At 42.8% G+C, this 19300-nt stretch overlaps 2 protein-coding genes across 13 annotated transcripts in view; both read left to right on the forward strand.

Moving 5' to 3' along the window:
• LOC103147133 (mitogen-activated protein kinase kinase kinase kinase 4-like) overlaps positions 1 to 2957 on the forward strand; it is a 35501-nt gene extending 32544 nt beyond the window's left edge. For all 11 annotated transcript variants that reach the window (XM_016678123.1, XM_016678128.1, XM_016678124.1 and 8 more), the window contains 4 exons: positions 53 to 202; positions 280 to 439; positions 520 to 659; positions 811 to 2957. In XM_016678123.1, coding sequence (XP_016533609.1) covers positions 53 to 202; positions 280 to 439; positions 520 to 659; positions 811 to 894 — 534 coding nt within the window. In that variant the 3' untranslated portion in view covers positions 895 to 2957. The remainder of the gene's footprint in view (positions 1 to 52; positions 203 to 279; positions 440 to 519; positions 660 to 810) is intronic.
• Positions 2958 to 3826: 869 nt separating this feature from the next.
• LOC103147134 (probable ribonuclease ZC3H12C) lies at positions 3827 to 17058 on the forward strand. 2 transcript variants are annotated; one of them, XM_007565335.2, is made up of 6 exons: positions 3827 to 3956; positions 10742 to 11556; positions 11784 to 11923; positions 12009 to 12243; positions 12394 to 12500; positions 12783 to 17058. In XM_007565335.2, the coding sequence occupies exons 2-6, from the start codon at positions 10811 to 10813 to the stop codon at positions 14351 to 14353; spliced, it is 2799 nt and encodes a 932-aa protein (XP_007565397.1). In that variant the 5' UTR covers positions 3827 to 3956; positions 10742 to 10810; the 3' UTR covers positions 14354 to 17058. The 2 variants fall into 2 exon arrangements, with proteins under 2 accessions (XP_007565397.1, XP_016533630.1); XM_016678144.1 differs by lacking the exon at positions 3827 to 3956 and adding an exon at positions 5370 to 6180.
• Positions 17059 to 19300: the final 2242 nt, after the last annotated feature.

Here is a 19300-nt window from a genome sequence, read left to right on the forward strand (position 1 = left end):
TGAAAACATCCATTTCCTCTCTGAATCTAACGCGCACCTGGCTGGTCTTTAGTCTTTCGGCGACCTCGTGCACAAGCCACTGCTGGTCGACTTGACCGTGGAGGAGGGCCAGAGGTTAAAGGTCATCTACGGCTCCTGCTCAGGCTTCCACGCCGTCGACGTGGATTCCGGCGCCGTCTACGACATCTACCTGCCCACACACGTAAGCGTTCGGGCCCGAACCGCGAAGCCCACGCCGTCGTTTTCCGCTCTTTACCGCCTGACTCTCCGTTTCTCCAGATCCAGACCAACATTCAGTGCCACGCCATCATCATCCTCCCCAACACGGACGGCATCGAGCTGCTGGTGTGCTACGAGGACGAGGGCGTCTACGTGAACACCTACGGGCGCATAACCAAGGACGTGGTGCTGCAGTGGGGAGAAATGCCGACGTCAGTGGGTGAGGAGGCATTCCTAAACAGGAACTAAACAAATTGATCATGGGATCATGAAGGTGACGCGCTCCTTGTTCTGCTGCAGCCTACATTAGGTCAAACCAGATAATGGGCTGGGGGGAGAAGGCCATCGAGATCCGCTCAGTGGAGACGGGACACCTGGACGGCGTCTTTATGCACAAAAGAGCCCAGAGACTTAAATTTCTTTGCGAGAGGAATGACAAGGTCAGAATGAAATGCTTTTTTTTTTAAAACTTAGCATATTATAAAATGGTAGCATGTCTCTTGTGATCAGTACTTTTTGGTGTCAGTATCTTTTTTCCACCCAAACTATCATTTATTTTTTCTTCTTTTTTTTTTTTTTTTTTTTTTTTAGGTCTTTTTCGCCTCCGTGCGTCAAGGCGGCGCCAGCCAGGTGTACTTTATGACCCTGGGACGCTCCTCCCTTATGAGCTGGTAGCCAACGAGACGACCTCGCCCGCGCAGCGACGAGCCGACGACGGAGACGAGCCCGTCCTGAGCCTGACCTGGAGGAGCTCCCTCTCACACGCTCAGGCAAAAACCCAACCGCAGTTTGGACTGTAATCATGAAGATAAAGCGGGAGCGAACGGAGGCGTGTTGGGGTTTGTCACCTTTAGGTCTGTAGTCGCCTCGCTGCCCTGCGCGCTTTCCTCCACCTCCACCGAGGGAACAATGGTAATCGATTTCTTTTTGTGTCACGGTAAAACTCGTATGTAATTAGCAAATTGTCCGGAGGGGTCGACGGAAGGCAGCTTTTGCTGTTTGGGAAAACAAAACTTGATGTGCCAGAACTTGTGTAGCTGTTGACCTCCCTGTCGAGCATGTTTCTGAACAACTCCAGTCCTCCCCTCTGATCGGTGCTTGACGTGCGAATCTGCGTCTTCACTTTGTTCGCCTTAAAGTGAAAACTCCTATAGGGACCTTTGATTTATTTGTTAAACACAGGGTACAGGATCAGCAGCTTGTACATACTAACTACAGACTCGCGCAGGTTTTCCAGTCACTTTTACCACTTTGCCTCATTGTGCTGTAAGTTATGTTTTGACAGTATCCCTGTTGGTGACGTCATGCCGCAGAATTACACCCAGTTTTTTTTTGTTTTGTTGTTTTTTTTAAATACACTGTATATTTTGTATGTGACTTGCTGCATATAAATAAACGGCAACAAAGCAGGACACATCAGACGAGCTGTAAAGAAAAAATCCACACTATTTATCCTCAATCTGTAATATTTTTAGGGCTCTAACTTTCTCATGAAGTGTTCGGTTTGACTCTGCTGTTGTCAGGTTTCTTTTTTTTTCTTTTTTTTTTTTCTACTGGAAATATAAGAACACACAAAGTAAACACATCCAGAAATGTGACATTCATCCTGTTTTTCTTTTTCTTTTTATATTAGTTCCAAGTAGGGCTAGGGTTAAACTGTGAATTAGCATGCAGGATTAGCAGGATGACGGGCTGGAAAAAGGGAATAAGAATCGGCTCGTCGTCTCTCTGCACAATCGGGACGTTTACCCGTTTCAGGCTTCATCTGTAGCTTTACGGTTGCCTTAGAAGGGTTCCCCGTCGATTTTTTTTAAATTGGAGCTAAACCCTGAAGACATTTGGATGTTGTGCACTGCTGGAACTCCTAAAACCAGCCGTGTCACCCAAATCTTGGACCTCTTTTTAATGACGCTTGGTTGTTTACATAATCATGTCCAGATCAAAAGGCATCCAAACCAAAACAAATGTTTTACTTGTCATATCTGAAGCCCATTCTTCACTTCACTTCCCCTCCCCTCCCTTTCCACAGTTCAAATGCATCTGTGCTTTCATTCAGACAACACAACTTCCTAGCAGTCTTTGCTGTCAGACGGTGCCTTCAGGTGCGTCTGAGGGTGACGGGATCAATATTAGGTGCTTTGTTTTTGTAGTCTTGGGCTGATGAAATCCCTCGTTCTCACAGCAGTGTTACAGAACCACTTCAGATCAGTTTTTTTTTTTTTTTACTCAGTCTTTGTTTCTGACATTTCTCTACAGATAAGTATGCGACTGCAGTGGTTTTTAAATTGTAATGCACACCTTATGTTCGAAATGTTTACAGAAGCAGATGTTTTTTCTTTTTTCTTTTTTTTTTTTTTTTTCATAAAAAAAAAACCCAGTGTGTGTCAGTATGAATATTTATGGTTTATTTTTAGGCTAGACTCTCCCCACCGTTTTGTATTTTGTAACCCTTTTTGTATTATCATTTAGACGTTTCTGTGCAGGGATAATCAACTTCTGCTCAATGAGTCCACAGTGTCATTTCACTTGATTCCTCTGCATCCTTCGCAGTGCACAGTAGGCCGCTGGCTGTGTGGCAGAAGATGTTTTCCACTACCCAGGTGACACGTTTCCCCTTAAACGTCACTCTGCCGTGCCTCTAATTTATGTCCTCTCTGTGTGTGCTATGGGGATTACTGTGTTTTACTGAAAGTCTTTTTTTTTTTCCCTCCATTGAATAAAATCAGAAGTGATTTACAGAGCTGTGTCATTATTTTGTAAAACATACATTTTTCTGCAAATGTCTAGGTTGCTTCTGATGGTGCAAAAAATACTTAAACTAGAGTTTGCTTACGACAAGCAAGAAGTGACTAATAATCCGTACACAGAATTTCTTTTATGTAGTTTTGATTGCAAGTAACTTCAGCAAGATATAGGAACTTGTTTTAAGTCAATACTACTTGAATATTGATAAAATTCAAAATGGAACAAGTGGAAGTACTTGTTCCACTTGTAGATTACTTCAGTTACAACAGGGGGAAATGTCTTGTTATAAATGAAATAATCTACTGGTGGAACTATTAATTTTTTAATCAATGTTAAGGATTTACTGACTTAAAATCGGTTTCTATGTTGTGCTGAAAGATAACTTGAACTTGTAAGATAAAATCACTTTCTATGAAGGATGAATAACTAATAAAGTGCCGAGTGGACCTCTTTAATCTGCTAAAGAGTGGCTTTAGGGCCAGTACGTTATGAAACTTTATTTTTTAGATTTAACTACTCAAGGCTAGCCATAATAAAAATATCACTTGTATTTTTTTAGTCTAACCACAAGAGGGGGCTATTGCACCTCAAGCAGAAGGCCTTTTTAGCAGCGCAATATGCTTTGTAAATTAGTTTTAACACTAAATGTCATAGCTTCCTGTTTATTTTATAGTTTTGAAAATTGAGACTTAAGCGTTTTATCTCAGTAAACGTATTTCAGATATTGTGTAAGTCTTTGAATTTAAACTGATGTATGATTAAAAAAATGCTTAGTGTCAGCTTTTGCCTCGTTTTTGTAACGAAAACTAAGCGGTTAGATTTTATTGTGAAACTCCAAACCGGAAAATACTTTGTTGCTATATCAGCTCGACGGAGGTTGGTTGGGTCACGCTGCAGCCCCAGCCGGATGTTTTGTTGTGTCCGTCTCCGGCCCAGGATGGGAGCTTTTGCTCGTTTTAGCCCCGAACTGGTGCAGCGGCGTCCCTGACCGGGTAAGTGGCCGAGTCTGGCGGTGAGCTGAGCGGACTTATTAGCCGGAGGAGCTGCGTGTTGGTGCGGGTGGAAGCTGGAAGGGAGGTCGTGACGGTGTTGGGTTCCTGCGGTGGCCGTGCACGCCTCTGCGCGCGACCTCCGCGACGTCTTAAATATGGATAAGTGGAGCAGATTGTAGAGGAGCAGGATGGGGTGTTGTCATTCCCTTAAAAAAATGCATATCTGGACATAAAAATATGAATGTTGTGGACTGAGAAAGGCCGAGATTATGCATGTGTAAGGGAAGGGAGTCCGTTTCTTCCACCGGCTTTGTGTTTATATCCAAAACACTCTGTGCATTATGTTTGAAGCAACAAAGTGGACATGTTTAAATTAAACCTTAGTGTGATGATTATGCTCTCCAGTAAACTACCTTCTGTCTTGTTTGCTCGTTTTGTCCATGTGGTATCTGCAGAAGTGTATATTTGATCGGTAGAAGCTGCACATTTGTAACTGTTTGCGTTAATAACATGTTGGGGTAATGCATATGGAAACTTCAGCTCTGCTCCGTTTTCATAAGTAAAAGTGAAGTAGTTTGGGGTTTAGGACAGATAGTCTGCAAATCTCCTGGACCAACAGTTTTCTTTATCTGACCCTATAAGCAAAGTATCCGATCACTGATAATCGATGATTGATGGTTACATAGTTGGCCCTCAGGCATTCATGTGTTTTTGGATTTTTAGGAATGCTGCTTCCAGAGTTTGCAACAATTGGAGGTGCAGACCACACAAAGAATCGTTTCCACACAGTACATAGCTACAAGATAATTTTTCATCCAGATCACTGCAGATTTATGCTTAAAACTGGAAGAAGTTCAGGAATTACTTGCTGTGGTCTCATAGTTTATATCTCAAATTCAGCGTAAAGTACACTTCATGTACCTGAAATAATTTCACTCATCCATCCTTCCTTACATTCATTCTGTAGAAGCTTAGATCTAGAAATTTGAGGCAAAAGGGATTAAGGCTGAAGCAATTAATCGTGATAAATTGATTATTGATTATTCTACTAATCAACTAATTTAATCATTGATTAATCGTGGACTATGCAGATTTTATTTTATTTTTTTTTAAAAAAAGGCCTTTTGCTGAAAAATACAACTTATTCAGAGCAACTGAACAAAATTTATATACATGTTGCATTTAAGATAAAAACTCCTTTTTTCTGTAAATATTGTCAGTTTTGGCTTCAGCTGGGTCAAATTCACGAAAAGGAATACTGCTATTATATTTTAGACAATAAAATGCTTGTTTTCTGTTTCTAATACTATATAAAAAATGTGGTTGGTTAAATGAAAAATCTGCAGAATGTGCCAATGTTTTATTCAATTTATTGTCAGAATAATCAATAGAAGAATCGATTACCAAATTAACCGTTAGTTTCAGTGTGTTGGCTTTTACTCGAACTGCGTTTCATTGTTTCTGCTCCATGATGCTGCCATGTTTATGATGAGCCAGAGGCTCGGTGGGCGTCATGGAGACAAAGAGGAGCAAAGATTTGTGCTTCCCAGTCATCATCTGGCCGAAGTGTGCCACAACAATGCAGAAGAGGGACATAAACTTCTTGAACTCCCCGCTTCGCGTTTCTCTCCTGCTTAAAGCTCATCCGGCCCATCCTTAAAGGCCGGGCCGGACGGTTCAGCCTATCTCTCTTCCCCCCCCGCGGCAGCACCACCCCCAGCCTGAAACAAAAGAGAGCAGAGTGACTGTGGCGCTCCGTAGCCAGGTGTTCCCCACGCTGCAGCTGCCCTCCCCAGCCTCCCTTTGTGTGGCTCTATTGTTGGCCGGCCCGCCCCTCCTTGATTCATCGGCCACACAGGGGAAGCCCCTTTCAGGCTTGGGACAGGAGTGTGTGTGTTGGAGAGTACGCGTGCCTTAGGGAAGCAGGCATCTGCCCAGAGCCACTTCCCTCCTCCTCCTCATGTCTCGGTGTAAATCTGCTGCTCTCTGATTGGTGAAGAAGCTCCCACTTCGAACCAGGCGACGGCGGACATTGTTGCTCCATCTGTCCGGCCGCTCATTGTCCAACCTGCCTGCTGGAGGACGCCGTCTCGCTCCGGAAGATGCTTGGATGGAGCAACTTTGGCTCCCGATTTGCATCCATTTCACCTGCAGCGCTTCTCCTCATCTGCTCAGCGAGGATTTAAATATGTGGAAATGAGACACCCAGGTCTGTCCGGCTCTGGTGAGTGATATGAACCCTCCACCTTTCTGCTGGCAATTACACAATTATTCCCCTGAACCTAACCGACTCTGATATCGGAGATGTTTTGCAACCCAATCAGGATGTGTGCATGAGAGATTCAACCTTTTTGGTCTAATAAATATACCTGTTCCAGAAGTTATTGCGATAAATAATAATATTGCCTTTTTTGAGACCTTTTTCAAGTAATATTATACAAGAACACAAGGGTGAAGAGAGGTCAAGACAGGCAGCAGCACACGTCATAATAGACGAGACAAAGACAAATAATAAAATTAGACATTCAAAGTTATAAAATACAAACAATTTGACAATAAGTTAAAAGAAAAAAAGGCATTTCACACGCTGCTCCAATCAGACAGCTCTTTGGCTCTCCGTCACCTGAACAGGCAGGAACACCAAACTAAACGTCTGAGGTTCAGACATGAGAAACAGCCTTCAAAATGCCGAGTCATCATATTCTAACTGTAAGCCCTGTGAAATGCTGGCGTGTGATTTTAGCTATTTTAATTAGAAGTGAATGCGTCCTAAATTATTCCACCAAGTGTTAACTCAGTATTGTTGAAACCTAACATGTTGGAATGATTGTTTGGGTGTGGATTTCATAAAAGCTGCAGTATTTTATAAAAATGAGACAAGATCTAATAAGAGATCTACACTTTTACGCTACAAGTTTTCTCTGATTGACCCCAAATCAATCTTTCTGGGGTGGACCAGGGAAAGGTTTGCATAGATGATTAGCAATAAATCAATCGCATGATCAATTAAAACGATATCAATCACTTTCATTTTCTTGATTTATCGTTTTTTCTCTAATGTTTATTGATCTTTGAGGATGTGTGCTTGCGTTATCATGCCACTACCATTAAATTACTTGAACATAGTTTCAAAACAACTTCTGGGACAATTTATCGTCCAGCAAAATGTTATTGTGACCAACCTGGAAGCTGCTTCTTGAACCTGTTTGCAATAAATCAGAAGCTTTTAATATGCTGGCTTACGATGAAGTACGATGTGTGGTCACAGTAAAACCAAATAGTCTGGAATAGTTAAGAAAAAATGTCCTTAAAGCACGTTGGACGTCCCAATTTCATAATTTTCAGAAACGAGCTCATAAAAGAAAATTGAGTAATTCAAACCTGAATTGTTTGCTGAACGCTGAGGTGGAAAAATGCCAACTTAACCGAAAACTAGGGTAAAAAAAAAAACATAAAATAAACTTCAACAATTCTAAAATTGATCAAAAGTACTTAAAAACATACCTAAAAAAAAAGTAAAGATATGAATACACATTGTCTCAAATGATCTCTAACAACATAAACAAATCAAAGCTTTATTGATGTGCTTAGAAAGTTTTAGGACTTTAGAATAGCATTTGGACTAGAAGTGTCCCCTCCCCCACGTGTTGCTAAATTACAAAGAACAGAAGCTGAAACAGATATGTGCAGCTCAGTTTGTGTTTCACAAGATTTTTTAATGAATTAGTCTGAATGCAGTGTACGGAGACCGATCGGTAAACATCTGCTGCCCCCCACACACTCACTTTGCTACCCCCATCTGTTTCTGCCCTTCTTTTTTTTTTTTCTACACTAACTTTTGCGCGGTGGCGGCTGTGCATGCAGCCATTCGCCGCCAGACGACCCCCCATGAAAAACCGCCTTTTTAAGCCGTCCCTCCCCTCCTCTGCACACTCTCGCTGTAAGGAGTGTGCTACATATTCATCAGCGGCTCCATCACAGCCAGCGACGTTTGAAAGGTTCCCCCACCCGTTAAGACAGGGGGGGCTCGTTTTGACGCTTTCACGTTGCACTGAAAGCCGGACGACTTGAAAATCCGACACTGAAAAGATCCAAATAAGAAGCATTAATGACGAGTTGAATGGTTTTGGATTTTCTGGAGATGAGATTCATCAGGTCTTTCTTGTCTATTTTTGTACCTTCAGTAGTTTGGATTTGAACTACGTCACCCTTTTATTTAATTTTATTGTTTTTTGTATGTGTGTGTGTCTTCACCCATGAACTCTGCTAACACAAAATGAGCAGCTCTCCTGTTTTCCAGCACATTTACTCAGTTTGCTTATCGGCAGCAGGGTTGTTGATTCAACTGCTTGTATCCTTGGGTTCTGCTGATGTGATGCTTTTTGTTGGACCTGAGAGGAGAGCATCCTTATAAAATAAAATGTGGCCTTACTCTTTGTATGAGCATGAGTCACCTTGTGAGGTAGATCTTGTTCATGTGCTCTTGGGCATCATCGACGCCCACGGTGGTAAATGCCAAGGCCCTGATCCTAATCACTGCTGCAGCTCTACTGTTGTCAGTGAGGCACACTTAAGCCCAGCTCGTCCCCCATATAGGACCTTTTTTTTTTTTTTTTTTTTTTTTTTTTTTTTTGCTCGGGTACCCGGTTGAATGCTCCTATCTTGGCATGCTTTCAGCAGCTGTAGCTTAGCAACAGTAGCTCGGCAGCTCCTGTTTCATAAAATGCTCTCCACCCTGCTCCCCCTCCCCTCCCAGCAGCTCCGAGTCGTCTCACCTCCCCTCGTCTGCTTTGTCCAGATCTCGTTTGACTTGTTTCCAGGAAAAATCTAGACTTCCTCCTCATCTGCACAAAACATTGGCATATTTTTATTTTTTTTACTTTTTGTTTAATTGGAAATATTTTCTGTAAAAACCTTTGTAAGATTTATCCAAATCTTTGTGCTCGTCACTGGACATTAATACATTTTCAGGCTTAAATGGACAACAAACATCTAGTGTCTTTCTTTCTTTCTCAAACTTCTTTCCACTTGACTTCATTCTGTTGCAGCAGAAAAACACATTTGAGTGCTTTTCATCAAGCAAAAACTCTTAAATTATAACTTTAATGCTTATGAATACGCCAAAATATTATAATGTTCACAGAGGATTTTTTTTTTGTGGAAGACTTCTGACTTTAGCAAGTTCCAATTTCCCTTTCTAAGTACAATTCAAGTCAAAAATATGTTGTTGATCCAAATGAGTAGTTAAATGTTGCAACTCAGATAATGCATGTTTCTTCAGAGTTGTAGCTATTTGGAGTAGCTATTTGCTACTCCTGTAGCAGTCTGTGTCACAGCGACTCTGATCTGAACACTGGTTTTGTATGACAGTTTGCATAATTATATAGTTGTACAGTAATTCAAATTATCTGCAGACGCAGCAGTTTTTGCATGTTTTGAGGAAAACCCACCATGCTTTCACAACAAAGAGTAAAAAAAAAAAAAAAATCAGTTCAGCCTTCTTGTTATCAGCTCTCTCTTAAAACGTAGCAGGCTGAACAAACCACAGACATGAAACTAGAGGAAAAACGATTTCCTCTTACAGGAGGAACGTTTTTCAGGCAGCAGCTGCTGGAAAAGGTGAGATTTTTGAGCTAAAAATGGCCAAATTGCATCTCTGAACAGCTTCACCATGAAGAGGCATGTGCCATTAAAGATAAATGCAGTCAGGGAGTTTATTTTGAGGTGGTGACACGCAGATTTTGCCAGATATTTGTAGCACCTCGGGGTGGGAGGGAGCATATGGACCTTAATTACAAGGTTGACTGAATGGGGGCGGGGGGAGTTTGGGGGAGTGTTAACGGCTGGATGTCTTGTTTTCATATAAAGCGGTTCATCCCATGTTGCTATGTAGATTAATGTGCTGTGGCACAGCGCTTTTTAAAACATACTGAGGTCAGCTTCTTGGGGGAGGGGGAAGGCGGGAGTCCATTAATTCATTCATTACAGTGAGGGGGGCCCCTTTGGTTCTTTGTGTGTGCGGCACGCAGTCAGAGCCAAAGCAGATTACATTATAAATTTACAGAAACACAAAGAGAAAAAATACATTTTTATTTGTTAAGATCATTTTTTACAAAGCAGTTTCTGGCTGCTATATGTCGATACATTGCAGCGTGATGGGTCCCGCTACGCAGCTACCTGCTGGACGGCAAAAAACTGCTAGCAGATTATGACTACAATTGGTTTTGGCCATCAAGTAGTCAAATGCACACAATATATAAAAGAAAAATGGATGCAATGCTTTGCTACTAATTGCCACTACTATAATAACTTGATAAGAAGGTCAGGAACATTTTTTAATTAAAAAATAAAGCGAGGGAAAGGGAAGTAGGTCAGTTATGCTAGCTTGACTTTGACAACATTATGTTCTGCAGAATTTTATGTCTTTTTGATTTTGAGTCCTAATACATCAGTGACGTTGTCAGTCAGTTGCTATGGCAACAAGCCGACACAGAGCGCGCGAGCGAAAAAATAATACGAGTGGTTCTCGGTTGCTCAAGAATTTTCTGCCTTATTTTCCCCTTTGCTGTGCTGCACTGAGTTAATAATGCGTATGTCTCCAGGTTTCATTCTGTTAACGGAAGTGTAAACAATGCTACAGATGATAAGTAAAAAAAATAGTCTTTTTGCCTTCCAGCATTGTGCGCATGCAGATGTAAACGATAGCACGCAACATGTCTATGCCGGCTGTATGAATACCAGCTTGTTGCTGAAAGTGACTAACTCCTCTTCGTCTCCCCCGTCAGGCTCAGATGAGTGGAGCTTTGTGAAGGAGCGCTGCTCGGCCCGGTGTGCTGGATGTCTGTGACGGATCCATGGGCCAGAAGGACCATGTGGAGGCGGGAGCAGTCCTCGACCTGGCGCCGGACCTGGAGTATCTCCACGTAGCAGGGGCCGACCGGCAGGCTGGCGCCCTTGACGGACCCCCTGCTATGGAGGAGCAGGTGGAGAGCTTCAGCACCACCAACACCACCGTGGTTGGTTCCCCTCCGAAGGAGAGTGGTGGATCTGATGGCGAGTACAAGTCGGCGCCGCCGGCCACAGCAGACTCAGACGGAGGAGAGGTCAGCTACACTTCCAGTAAAAACACCCACCAGCCGCTGTGTCGCACGCCATGCGTGGATCTGGGCACAGAGGGGCCTCCGGAGCCTCCGTCGGACCCCTCAGGAGGACCGGAGCGGGACCCACCCGAGCCTCCAGCCGACTGCCCCGCACCAGAACCAGCGCCCAAGCCGGCGGGGAAAGAATACCAGGCAAAGCTGGAGTTCGCCTTGAAGCTGGGTTACTCCGAAGACACTGTGCGCCAGGTGCTGTCCAAGCTCGGACCCGACACCCTCATCAACGACATACTGGGCGAACTGGTCAAACTGGGCACCAAACCTGACAGCGAGCAGCCAGCGGGAATATTGACCTCTACCTCATCGTCTTCTTCATCCTCTTCTTGTGGCTGCTCTGACGTGCTAGATGGCCAGAGATCAGACTCTCCACTACCCTCGGAGTCTCTCTGTGACCAGGACAACCTGCGGCCGATCGTGGTGGACGGCAGCAACGTGGCCATGAGGTGAGAAGGAACGCTTTGGCCAGATATACCCAGTTACATGTGTCATCTATAAACCTGGTTCAACAGAAACACTGAGCCTGGTGGCCAACCCTGGGAAAAACCCTGATTATGGTGAAGTTTTACTGAATGGAATCAGGAACTTTAAGTAAAACAGGCAAATACAATCTAAGAACACAAATTTAACATTTATAATACATGTAAAGACGTATCTTTGTTATGCCCTACAGTCATGGAAACAAGGAGGTGTTTTCCTGTCAGGGCATCCAGCTGGCTGTAGACTGGTTTGTGGAGCGCGGCCATCAGGAAGTCACGGTTTTTGTTCCTGCTTGGAGGAAAGAGCAGTCCCGCCCCGATGCTCCAATAACAGGTAAGTGAAAAAAAAAAAATTCTTTAAGTCGTGCAATTCCTTCTCTCTTTTATGTCTGTTACCTGAATTTTTCCCACTTTCTCAGATCAGGAGATCCTGCGGCGCCTCGAGAAAGAAAAAATCCTGGTCTTCACCCCCTCACGGCGCGTCCAAGGTCGGCGCGTGGTCTGTTATGACGATCGCTTCATCGTCAAGCTGGCTTATGAGTCAGATGGCATCATCGTCTCCAATGACAACTACAGAGACCTGGCTAATGAAAAGCCTGAGTGGAAGAAGTTCATAGACGAGCGGCTGCTCATGTATTCCTTCGTTAATGACAAGTAAGGATTTAGCTGCAAAAGGATGGTGATGTGTCGGTCTTTAGTTTCAATTTAGAAAGTCATGAGCAAAGAAGAGACTTGTCTTGTGCCTTAAGAAAGAACCTCGTGTAGAAAAAGGATACCAGCCTTTGAATGAACCCTTTGTTTCAGATTTATGCCTCCAGATGACCCTCTCGGACGTCATGGCCCCAGCCTGGACAACTTCTTGAGGAAAAGGCCAATCATGCCTGAGCAGAAGAAGCAACCCTGTCCATATGGTGAGAAAACAACAGGAAAAAGTAGTCACTGAGTCCAAATACACTCTTGTTACAATCCACTTAAAGCAGTGCTGTCTAAAGTTGGTCTTGAACTGCTGTCCTGCGTATTTTAGGCATTTAACAATTCTGGAAAAAAGAGTGTGTTGAATGTCCTCTGCACAGACATGAAATGTCACAGATGCTTGATTATAGTTGTTGCTTTCACGGCCATTACAGCCGGTTTCTACACTTACCTCACACCCTGCTCCTCATCCTCTCTCTCCCCCCGACTCTCTGTTTTAGGGAAAAAGTGCACGTATGGCCACAAGTGCAAGTACTACCACCCCGAGAGAGGAGCTCAGCCTCAGCGCGCCGTGGCCGACGAGTTGCGTGCCAGTGCCAAGAGCTGCGTCCCCTACAAGAACCAGGGGGATGCTGGACTGGTGAAGAGCCACAGTGTGCCAGCTGGCACCATTGAGGCAAAAAACGGTGCCCCGAAAAGGCAATCAGATCCCAGCATCCGAGCTCTGTCGTACAGTGACGCTGAGGAGAAACTGCTGGTGAAAAGCAGACTAGAAAGCCAGAAGAGCAACATAGGTGGGAGCAGCAGTAGCAGTTCTTGTAGCAGCATCAGCTGTGGCGGAGGTTTAGCTGTGTCTTCAGCCCTGGCAGGACCGTCGCCTGGTTTTGGTCTTTTGCAAGACCAACAGTCCAGATCAGGGACGCATCTACCGGCCCCCAGCCATGATCTCTACCCTCACTGTGAGACTCCAGACTTAAGCTACTACTCTGTAACCCGGGCCTACTCTGGCCTGAGCCTCTCCTCCCGACGAAGCCCGGACTGCCGCTACCCCAACGATCAGGAGCTGCGGCACGGCTCAATGGGCTCCGCAGGTTCTGAGTGTGGGAGTGAAAGCAGCGTCAGTTGTGGCAGCAGCGACTCGTATAGTGACCGATCCTGTCCAGGGTGCCCCCCAGATCCTCTATTAGAAGAAAGCGTTCATTTCCCCAACCCCGCCAGCCGCCTGTACCCTCATCACATTGCTTCTAACCATGAGCTGTGCAGTCTGCATGCAGCAGATTACCCAAGCATCCAACACAACCACACCTCTAATCCAGCTGTTCATTCCTACCATCTGAATGCTGCGTGTGGGCAGAGCTGTGTTCATGAGCAGCCTCCACCAGAGGGGCCCCCTAAGCGGCCCCTTTACCCTCTGCCTCCTCATCTCCAACACCAGCCGCTAGCTGCCCGCTCCAGCTGCCCCGGGGACTACCACTCTCTGCCTCAATCCAACCGTCAACCCCCCGGATCTCCCATTGGCCGCTGCCTGGCCCCCACTCGCGGTGAAAGTGTATCCGACTCGCATCTGTACGAACATCTCTCTGCGTCTCACCACCACCATCGTCTGAAAACGCTGCCCAGCTGGGAGACTTACTACAGGCAGCCGTCACTCCCTCCGTCGCGGTACGAGCCGTCGGCCTACCAGAGTCTGCCCGACGCGCATCAGTCGTCCTGGCACCCTGCACCGTGGCCTCAAGAGGGCTACAGCTCGTCTCACCCAGGTCTGCACCCGTCCCCGACACGTTACCTAGGCCACCCGCCGCCACCAGCCCTCTCTCCCCACCCTCCTTACCCGCCTCACAGCTCCCATCTCGCTCTCCTGTCACACCCTCCTCCCCCGTACGGGCCGCAGCACCCCGAGTCCCCTGTGCACGGTCGCTACGAAGACGTGAGGGAGAAGGTGTACGTCGACCTTTGCAACATCTTCCCCTCGGAGCTGGTGAGGCGTGTGATGGCTAGGAGCCCCCATGTCACTGACCCCCAGCAGCTGGCTGCCGCCATCTTGGCAGAGAAAGCTCAAAGTGGCTACTGAAGAATCCCCTCTCGTTTGGACAAGCAAAAGAAACCAGTGAAGAGGAACGGTCATCTTTGACAATCCATAACCCAGATGCCCCAGTTCTTTTGTTTTCAAAGTCGACACGTCTTTAACAAGCAAAACTACTTACACATGCCTGCCCAAAGGAACTTTTACGATTTTACATCGAAATTATAACTTTCTCAGCTGCTACATTAATGATGGTAATGACCAATTATTAAACACGTATGATACATGGATGTATGGTACTCTTGCTAACACAAAATACTGTTTGAACGTTTTTCTAGGATGCTGAAACACATTTTCAGCTTTATATCCAAAACTGCTGGTCTTTCCTACGCAGTAGTCTGACTTTTCTTTTGTCTGTATTTAATTATGAAGAAGTTAATCTTCAGGACACCTGGCTAATATTTAATAATTCAGTTACTTAAGTCTTTGTACTCCAAAGAACATGAACCCTAATTTTGCAGTCCGGTGTGGGAAACACTTTTATATCATGTTTTTTGATGGCGCACCACCGACGTCGATAAGAATTAGCTTTGACTGAATAAGGATTTTTAGAGAAACCTGCAGAAATGCAGTTGTTTAGGTTCAAGTTCACATGTGCGGCGTGCTTAAAAACTATGTATTTACACGTTAATTATCTTTATGCTGCAGTTCATTCTCTGGTACCTGGTCTGTTTCCTGTATCAATCTTTTTGTGTGTGTTGTGTTGTTTGCTGGGTTTATTTTTTTCCATGATTGTTTAAAAAAAAAAAAAAAAAGGTGTTCAAAATGTCGTCTTATTGAGACGGCAGTCTTTTTTGGTCAGAGTTGTAAGCCGTAGAGATGGGTGACCCTGTCCTGTGTACCTTAGTTTTAGTAAGGGACATCTCTCTCTCTCTCTCTCTCTCTCTCTCTCTCTCTCTCTCTCTCTGTAAACCCTACACTTTTGGGTCATCTCTGGTTATCTGCTTCAGTTCAGACGCATCGTCGACAGCAAATGTAAATATATTTAACCGTTTCCTTCGCTTTGCTTTCGGGGGCAGTAGAGTCCGCTGTCGTCTGGAGCAGATCCCAGCTGAATTCACGCCAGACGGAGAAAAACCCTGTTTGATACAAATTGTATCATGAACTAAGTCGCTGATATTATATACAGTACATTGACTTGTCGGTGTAAAGCGAAATGACAAAGTGCATCGATGACCGTTCTGTTTTAATCGCAATTTTACAACTTTTATCTTTAAAAATAGCTTTTTCGACAATTCATTTGAATATATATATTTTTTGAAAAATAGTTGCAGACCTACTTTGTTTAGGTATCAACTACGTTACTTGTTTTCTTCGGGTTTCGTTATTGGCCACGTTGGTAAAGATGTGTAAGAAGAAACCAGTTTTACATTCACACAATCTCAATAAATGAGGAAAAAGTACAATTTTCACATTTCTGCTTAACATAGTGGATCTTTTTACACATCCGTAGCAGGGTGGGCAATAACAGCTGTAAATAACCATTGAAGGAACATTTAGTGATCGACAGCCTGATTTTACTCTAAGGTTGGGGTCACTACGTTTTTAAATCACCATTCTCCGTTTATTTTTGCGCTGTTTTTATTTAAGTAAGACGAGTTGCGATGAACTTAAAACAATTTCTCCCAAGTTATGAATTCAGTAGAGTTCATTCGTGATTAAAATGATATTTAGACGATATCCCTGTGGCCATTTTGAATTTCTCCAACGCCCAGATAGCATTATTTTCATCACAAACCCCTTTGCTCATTTACGAACTCTTTGATTTATTTGGGGCAGACAAGATAATGCTGATGTCGTTTTCTAAATCCCGATGGGGCGCATGGTTATTTTCATATGGTCAAAATGGTTACTATTTAAGTCAATTGATGAGCAGTTTTTAATCTTTTTGTGAAAACTGCTCATCAAGCATGGTTTTGATGAAATTCCCTTCAGATTTGTTTCTATCCTGATGATGTTTTTGCATATAATTGCCAAAAAGCACTTAGGAAAAAAAAAAAACGACTAAAAGAGATTATACTTGTCGAAAACGCAAAAAACTTTTAAATTAGAAAGAATTGACATTTGAAGTTCAAAATGGCTACCAAGGAGGGTAGCTTGAGTGAGCCTTGTTGGTTGACAAGCTTGCTTCATAGTCCGTGGTGACACATTGTACAAACATCTGTTTAACTGTACAATAATATTGAGAGAGAATTATTTGTGTTTATTGAAGAAGCGCCTTCCCTCCGGCCTCCTGGCACCGTGTGTCAGTATGGCGACTGAGCGTGGGCCCAAAGTAATGCCTCTTCGTGGCATTGTGCTTATGACACATCCGATAATCTGAACTATGTTCAGCTAACTATTATGCATGAAGATTTTTTTTAAAATTCATAATTTTCTGCATGAGTTGTTTTTGTTTTTGTCTTGCCATGATGTTACCGACAGGCCTGTAGGTTTAAACGTTTGTTTGCTTGTACGTTTTCTGAGCAGGTCACTTTATTTATATTGTACACTAACCATGAAGTGGGCGTGGCCTCCTCTCCTCTGTGCTGCACCCCGTGGTAACATCTGACTGTATTTTAAAATTGACTCGGAGGTTAAAAAAAAAAAATCCAGTTTCGCATTTGTTACATTTTCTCAATAAACTAACAGTGTAAAAAGTTCAACTGTAATTGTGATTGTTGAATAAAGGCAACGTGCTGCTCTAAAATACACTTCAGGTTGTTCGTCTAAATTTTTGTCTCCCACCAACCATTTAACTTATTTTGAAATTTTGTGGGGAAACGTATCCTGATTTATGGTTTTGCCAGCAGTTAAATTATATAATTTTTAAATCTATATAACCCCCCCCCCCAAAGTGTCACAAATCAATGAAAAACTAGTGAACATATATCTCAAATAAAATTCTAAAGTACAATAAAATGTATGTCCTTGTTGAGCTTTTAAGAATTTTTCTAGTCAAAATATGAAAAAAATCATTTAAAAGTCTGTGAGCCCTATTTAAGAGGTAAAGAAGCTTCCATTTTTGAGAGTTTCAGTCTAATTTAAACTCAGTTTAGCTTGAGGTGATGTTTTTTTATTATTGTTACAACAAGACAAGAACTTTCCATTTGTAGATTGAGTTGCTCCGTGTTTAAGTTTCTGACTTCATGGTTCTTCTGAAAGTGGACATAAAAAACAAAGACATGGACGAGGAGTGACAGTAGATAATACAACTTGTATAGAAAGCACAAAGTTTGAAAAAGTTTTGTGAAAAGCACCCGATCCAGCATTCAACTCCAAGTAGAGTTATCTATATTTTGTCAATAATTGTATATAAAAGCACAAATGCACTACAAGAACACATCAATATGAAAGAGAACAATCTCATAGAGTATTTGATATGTCAACAAACATAAAAAGTCCAAGTTCAATGTCTGGAAGAGCAAATAGTTTTATCAAGGATTGAAAACAGAGATAAATGTGCTATGAGTTAGAAAAGAGAAGGTTCTTATGGTGTGGTGGGATTGTCATCAGTTCTTAAACCAAAAGGTCATAAGTTCAAGTCCTGGTAGGTTCTCTGAAAGGCTTTTTGATTTGTTGGCTTGTTTTTGCCTTTTGCCAACATTGACTGCAGAAAAGATAAATGGGCCAGGAGAAATTTCCAAAGCATAGACGGGCCTATGGTCTACAGGTTATGGCATCAGATGTCAATTATGAAGGTCAAGGGTTCAAATCCTGATCTTGGACCATAAATTAAGTGGATATTCATGTGTAATTTGGTACTTAATGTAATTTTTAGATTAAAACACACAAAGTTCATCATAATCAGTCAAAATTAAGGCTAAATGTAAAACATTTCTGCTTAAATATCTTATTTTTTATCAATCAATTTTTATTCCAGGAATGCACCGATTTAAACGTTTTTTGCTGATACTGCCGATATTCCTGTTTTGCTGGTTTTTATGGAAAAACAGCAAAACAGGAATGTCGGCAGTATCAGCAAAAGCTTTGAAATCGGTGCATTCCTGGAGTACAAATGCACCGATTTCAAAGGTTTTTGCTGATACTGCCAATTTTTCATTTTCTCTGTTTTTAATGTAAAAAAACAGCAGAATGAAATATTGGTAGTATCAGCAAAAAACTTTGAAATCGGTGCATTCCTGGAGTAAAAAGAGATTGATAAAAAACAAAACATATTTAAGCAGAAATCATGTTTTTCTGAACACATAGCCTTTATGTTGACTGATTATGATGAATTTTGTGTGTTTTAATCTAAAAATCACATTAAGTACCAAATAAAGCATGAATATCCACTTTATTTACAGACCAAGATCAGGATTTGAACCCACATCTTTTGTACCTGATGGCTGATGCCCTAACCTGTGGACCACACAACCTTCCACGCTTTAGAAGTTTCTCATGCCACATTTATATTTTCTGCTGTCAATAGTGCGTTTGAAAGATGCTGACAAAATAGACATCCTTTCCATGCACCGATTTCAAAGTTTTTTGGTGATACTGCCGATTTTTCATTTTCTTGGTTTTTTGCATGAAAATCGAGAAAATGAAAAATCCTTTCCAGGACTTGAACTCAGGTCTTTTGTTCTTGAAGTCTGATGCCATAACCTGTAGACCACATGATCTTCCACAGTTTGAGTGACATATGTTGACCTGATTTGATCTTCATGTAACAAGTGAGACTAATGACGTTTTCAGGGTCATTTTACTGCTCATTGAGTGACAGGTTTAACTAACGGCCCTCAGTTTAAAGGTGTGACTACCTGCACCACCACACCTGGATTGACTGGTTTAATTAGATGCTCTGCAAGCAAACAGGCTCTTCAGAGTTTTAATTATCATTCAAGTTTGTTTGTATGTCACATTTCAGCAACAAGACAGTTCATAGTGCTTTATTTCATAAAGACACAAAACTACACAATCATGAAAACACCATCCAGCAAACAATGGAGAAAA

Source organism: Poecilia formosa, unplaced genomic scaffold (assembly GCF_000485575.1).
Source record: "Poecilia formosa unplaced genomic scaffold, Poecilia_formosa-5.1.2 Scaffold174, whole genome shotgun sequence".
Lineage (NCBI taxonomy): Eukaryota > Metazoa > Chordata > Actinopteri > Cyprinodontiformes > Poeciliidae > Poecilia > Poecilia formosa.

What these genes read in the sequence shown, in the direction of transcription:
- LOC103147134 (XM_007565335.2), top strand. Translation starts at nt 10,811, where the DNA reads ATGGGCCAGAAGGACCATGTGGAGGCGGGAGCAGTCCTCGACCTGGCG. An exon ending in GGCAGCAACGTGGCCATGAG is followed by an intron (nt 11,557 to 11,783) that starts GTGAGAAGGAAC and finishes TATGCCCTACAG; the next exon opens with TCATGGAAACAAGGAGGTGT. An exon ending in TATTCCTTCGTTAATGACAA is followed by an intron (nt 12,244 to 12,393) that starts GTAAGGATTTAG and finishes CCTTTGTTTCAG; the next exon opens with ATTTATGCCTCCAGATGACC.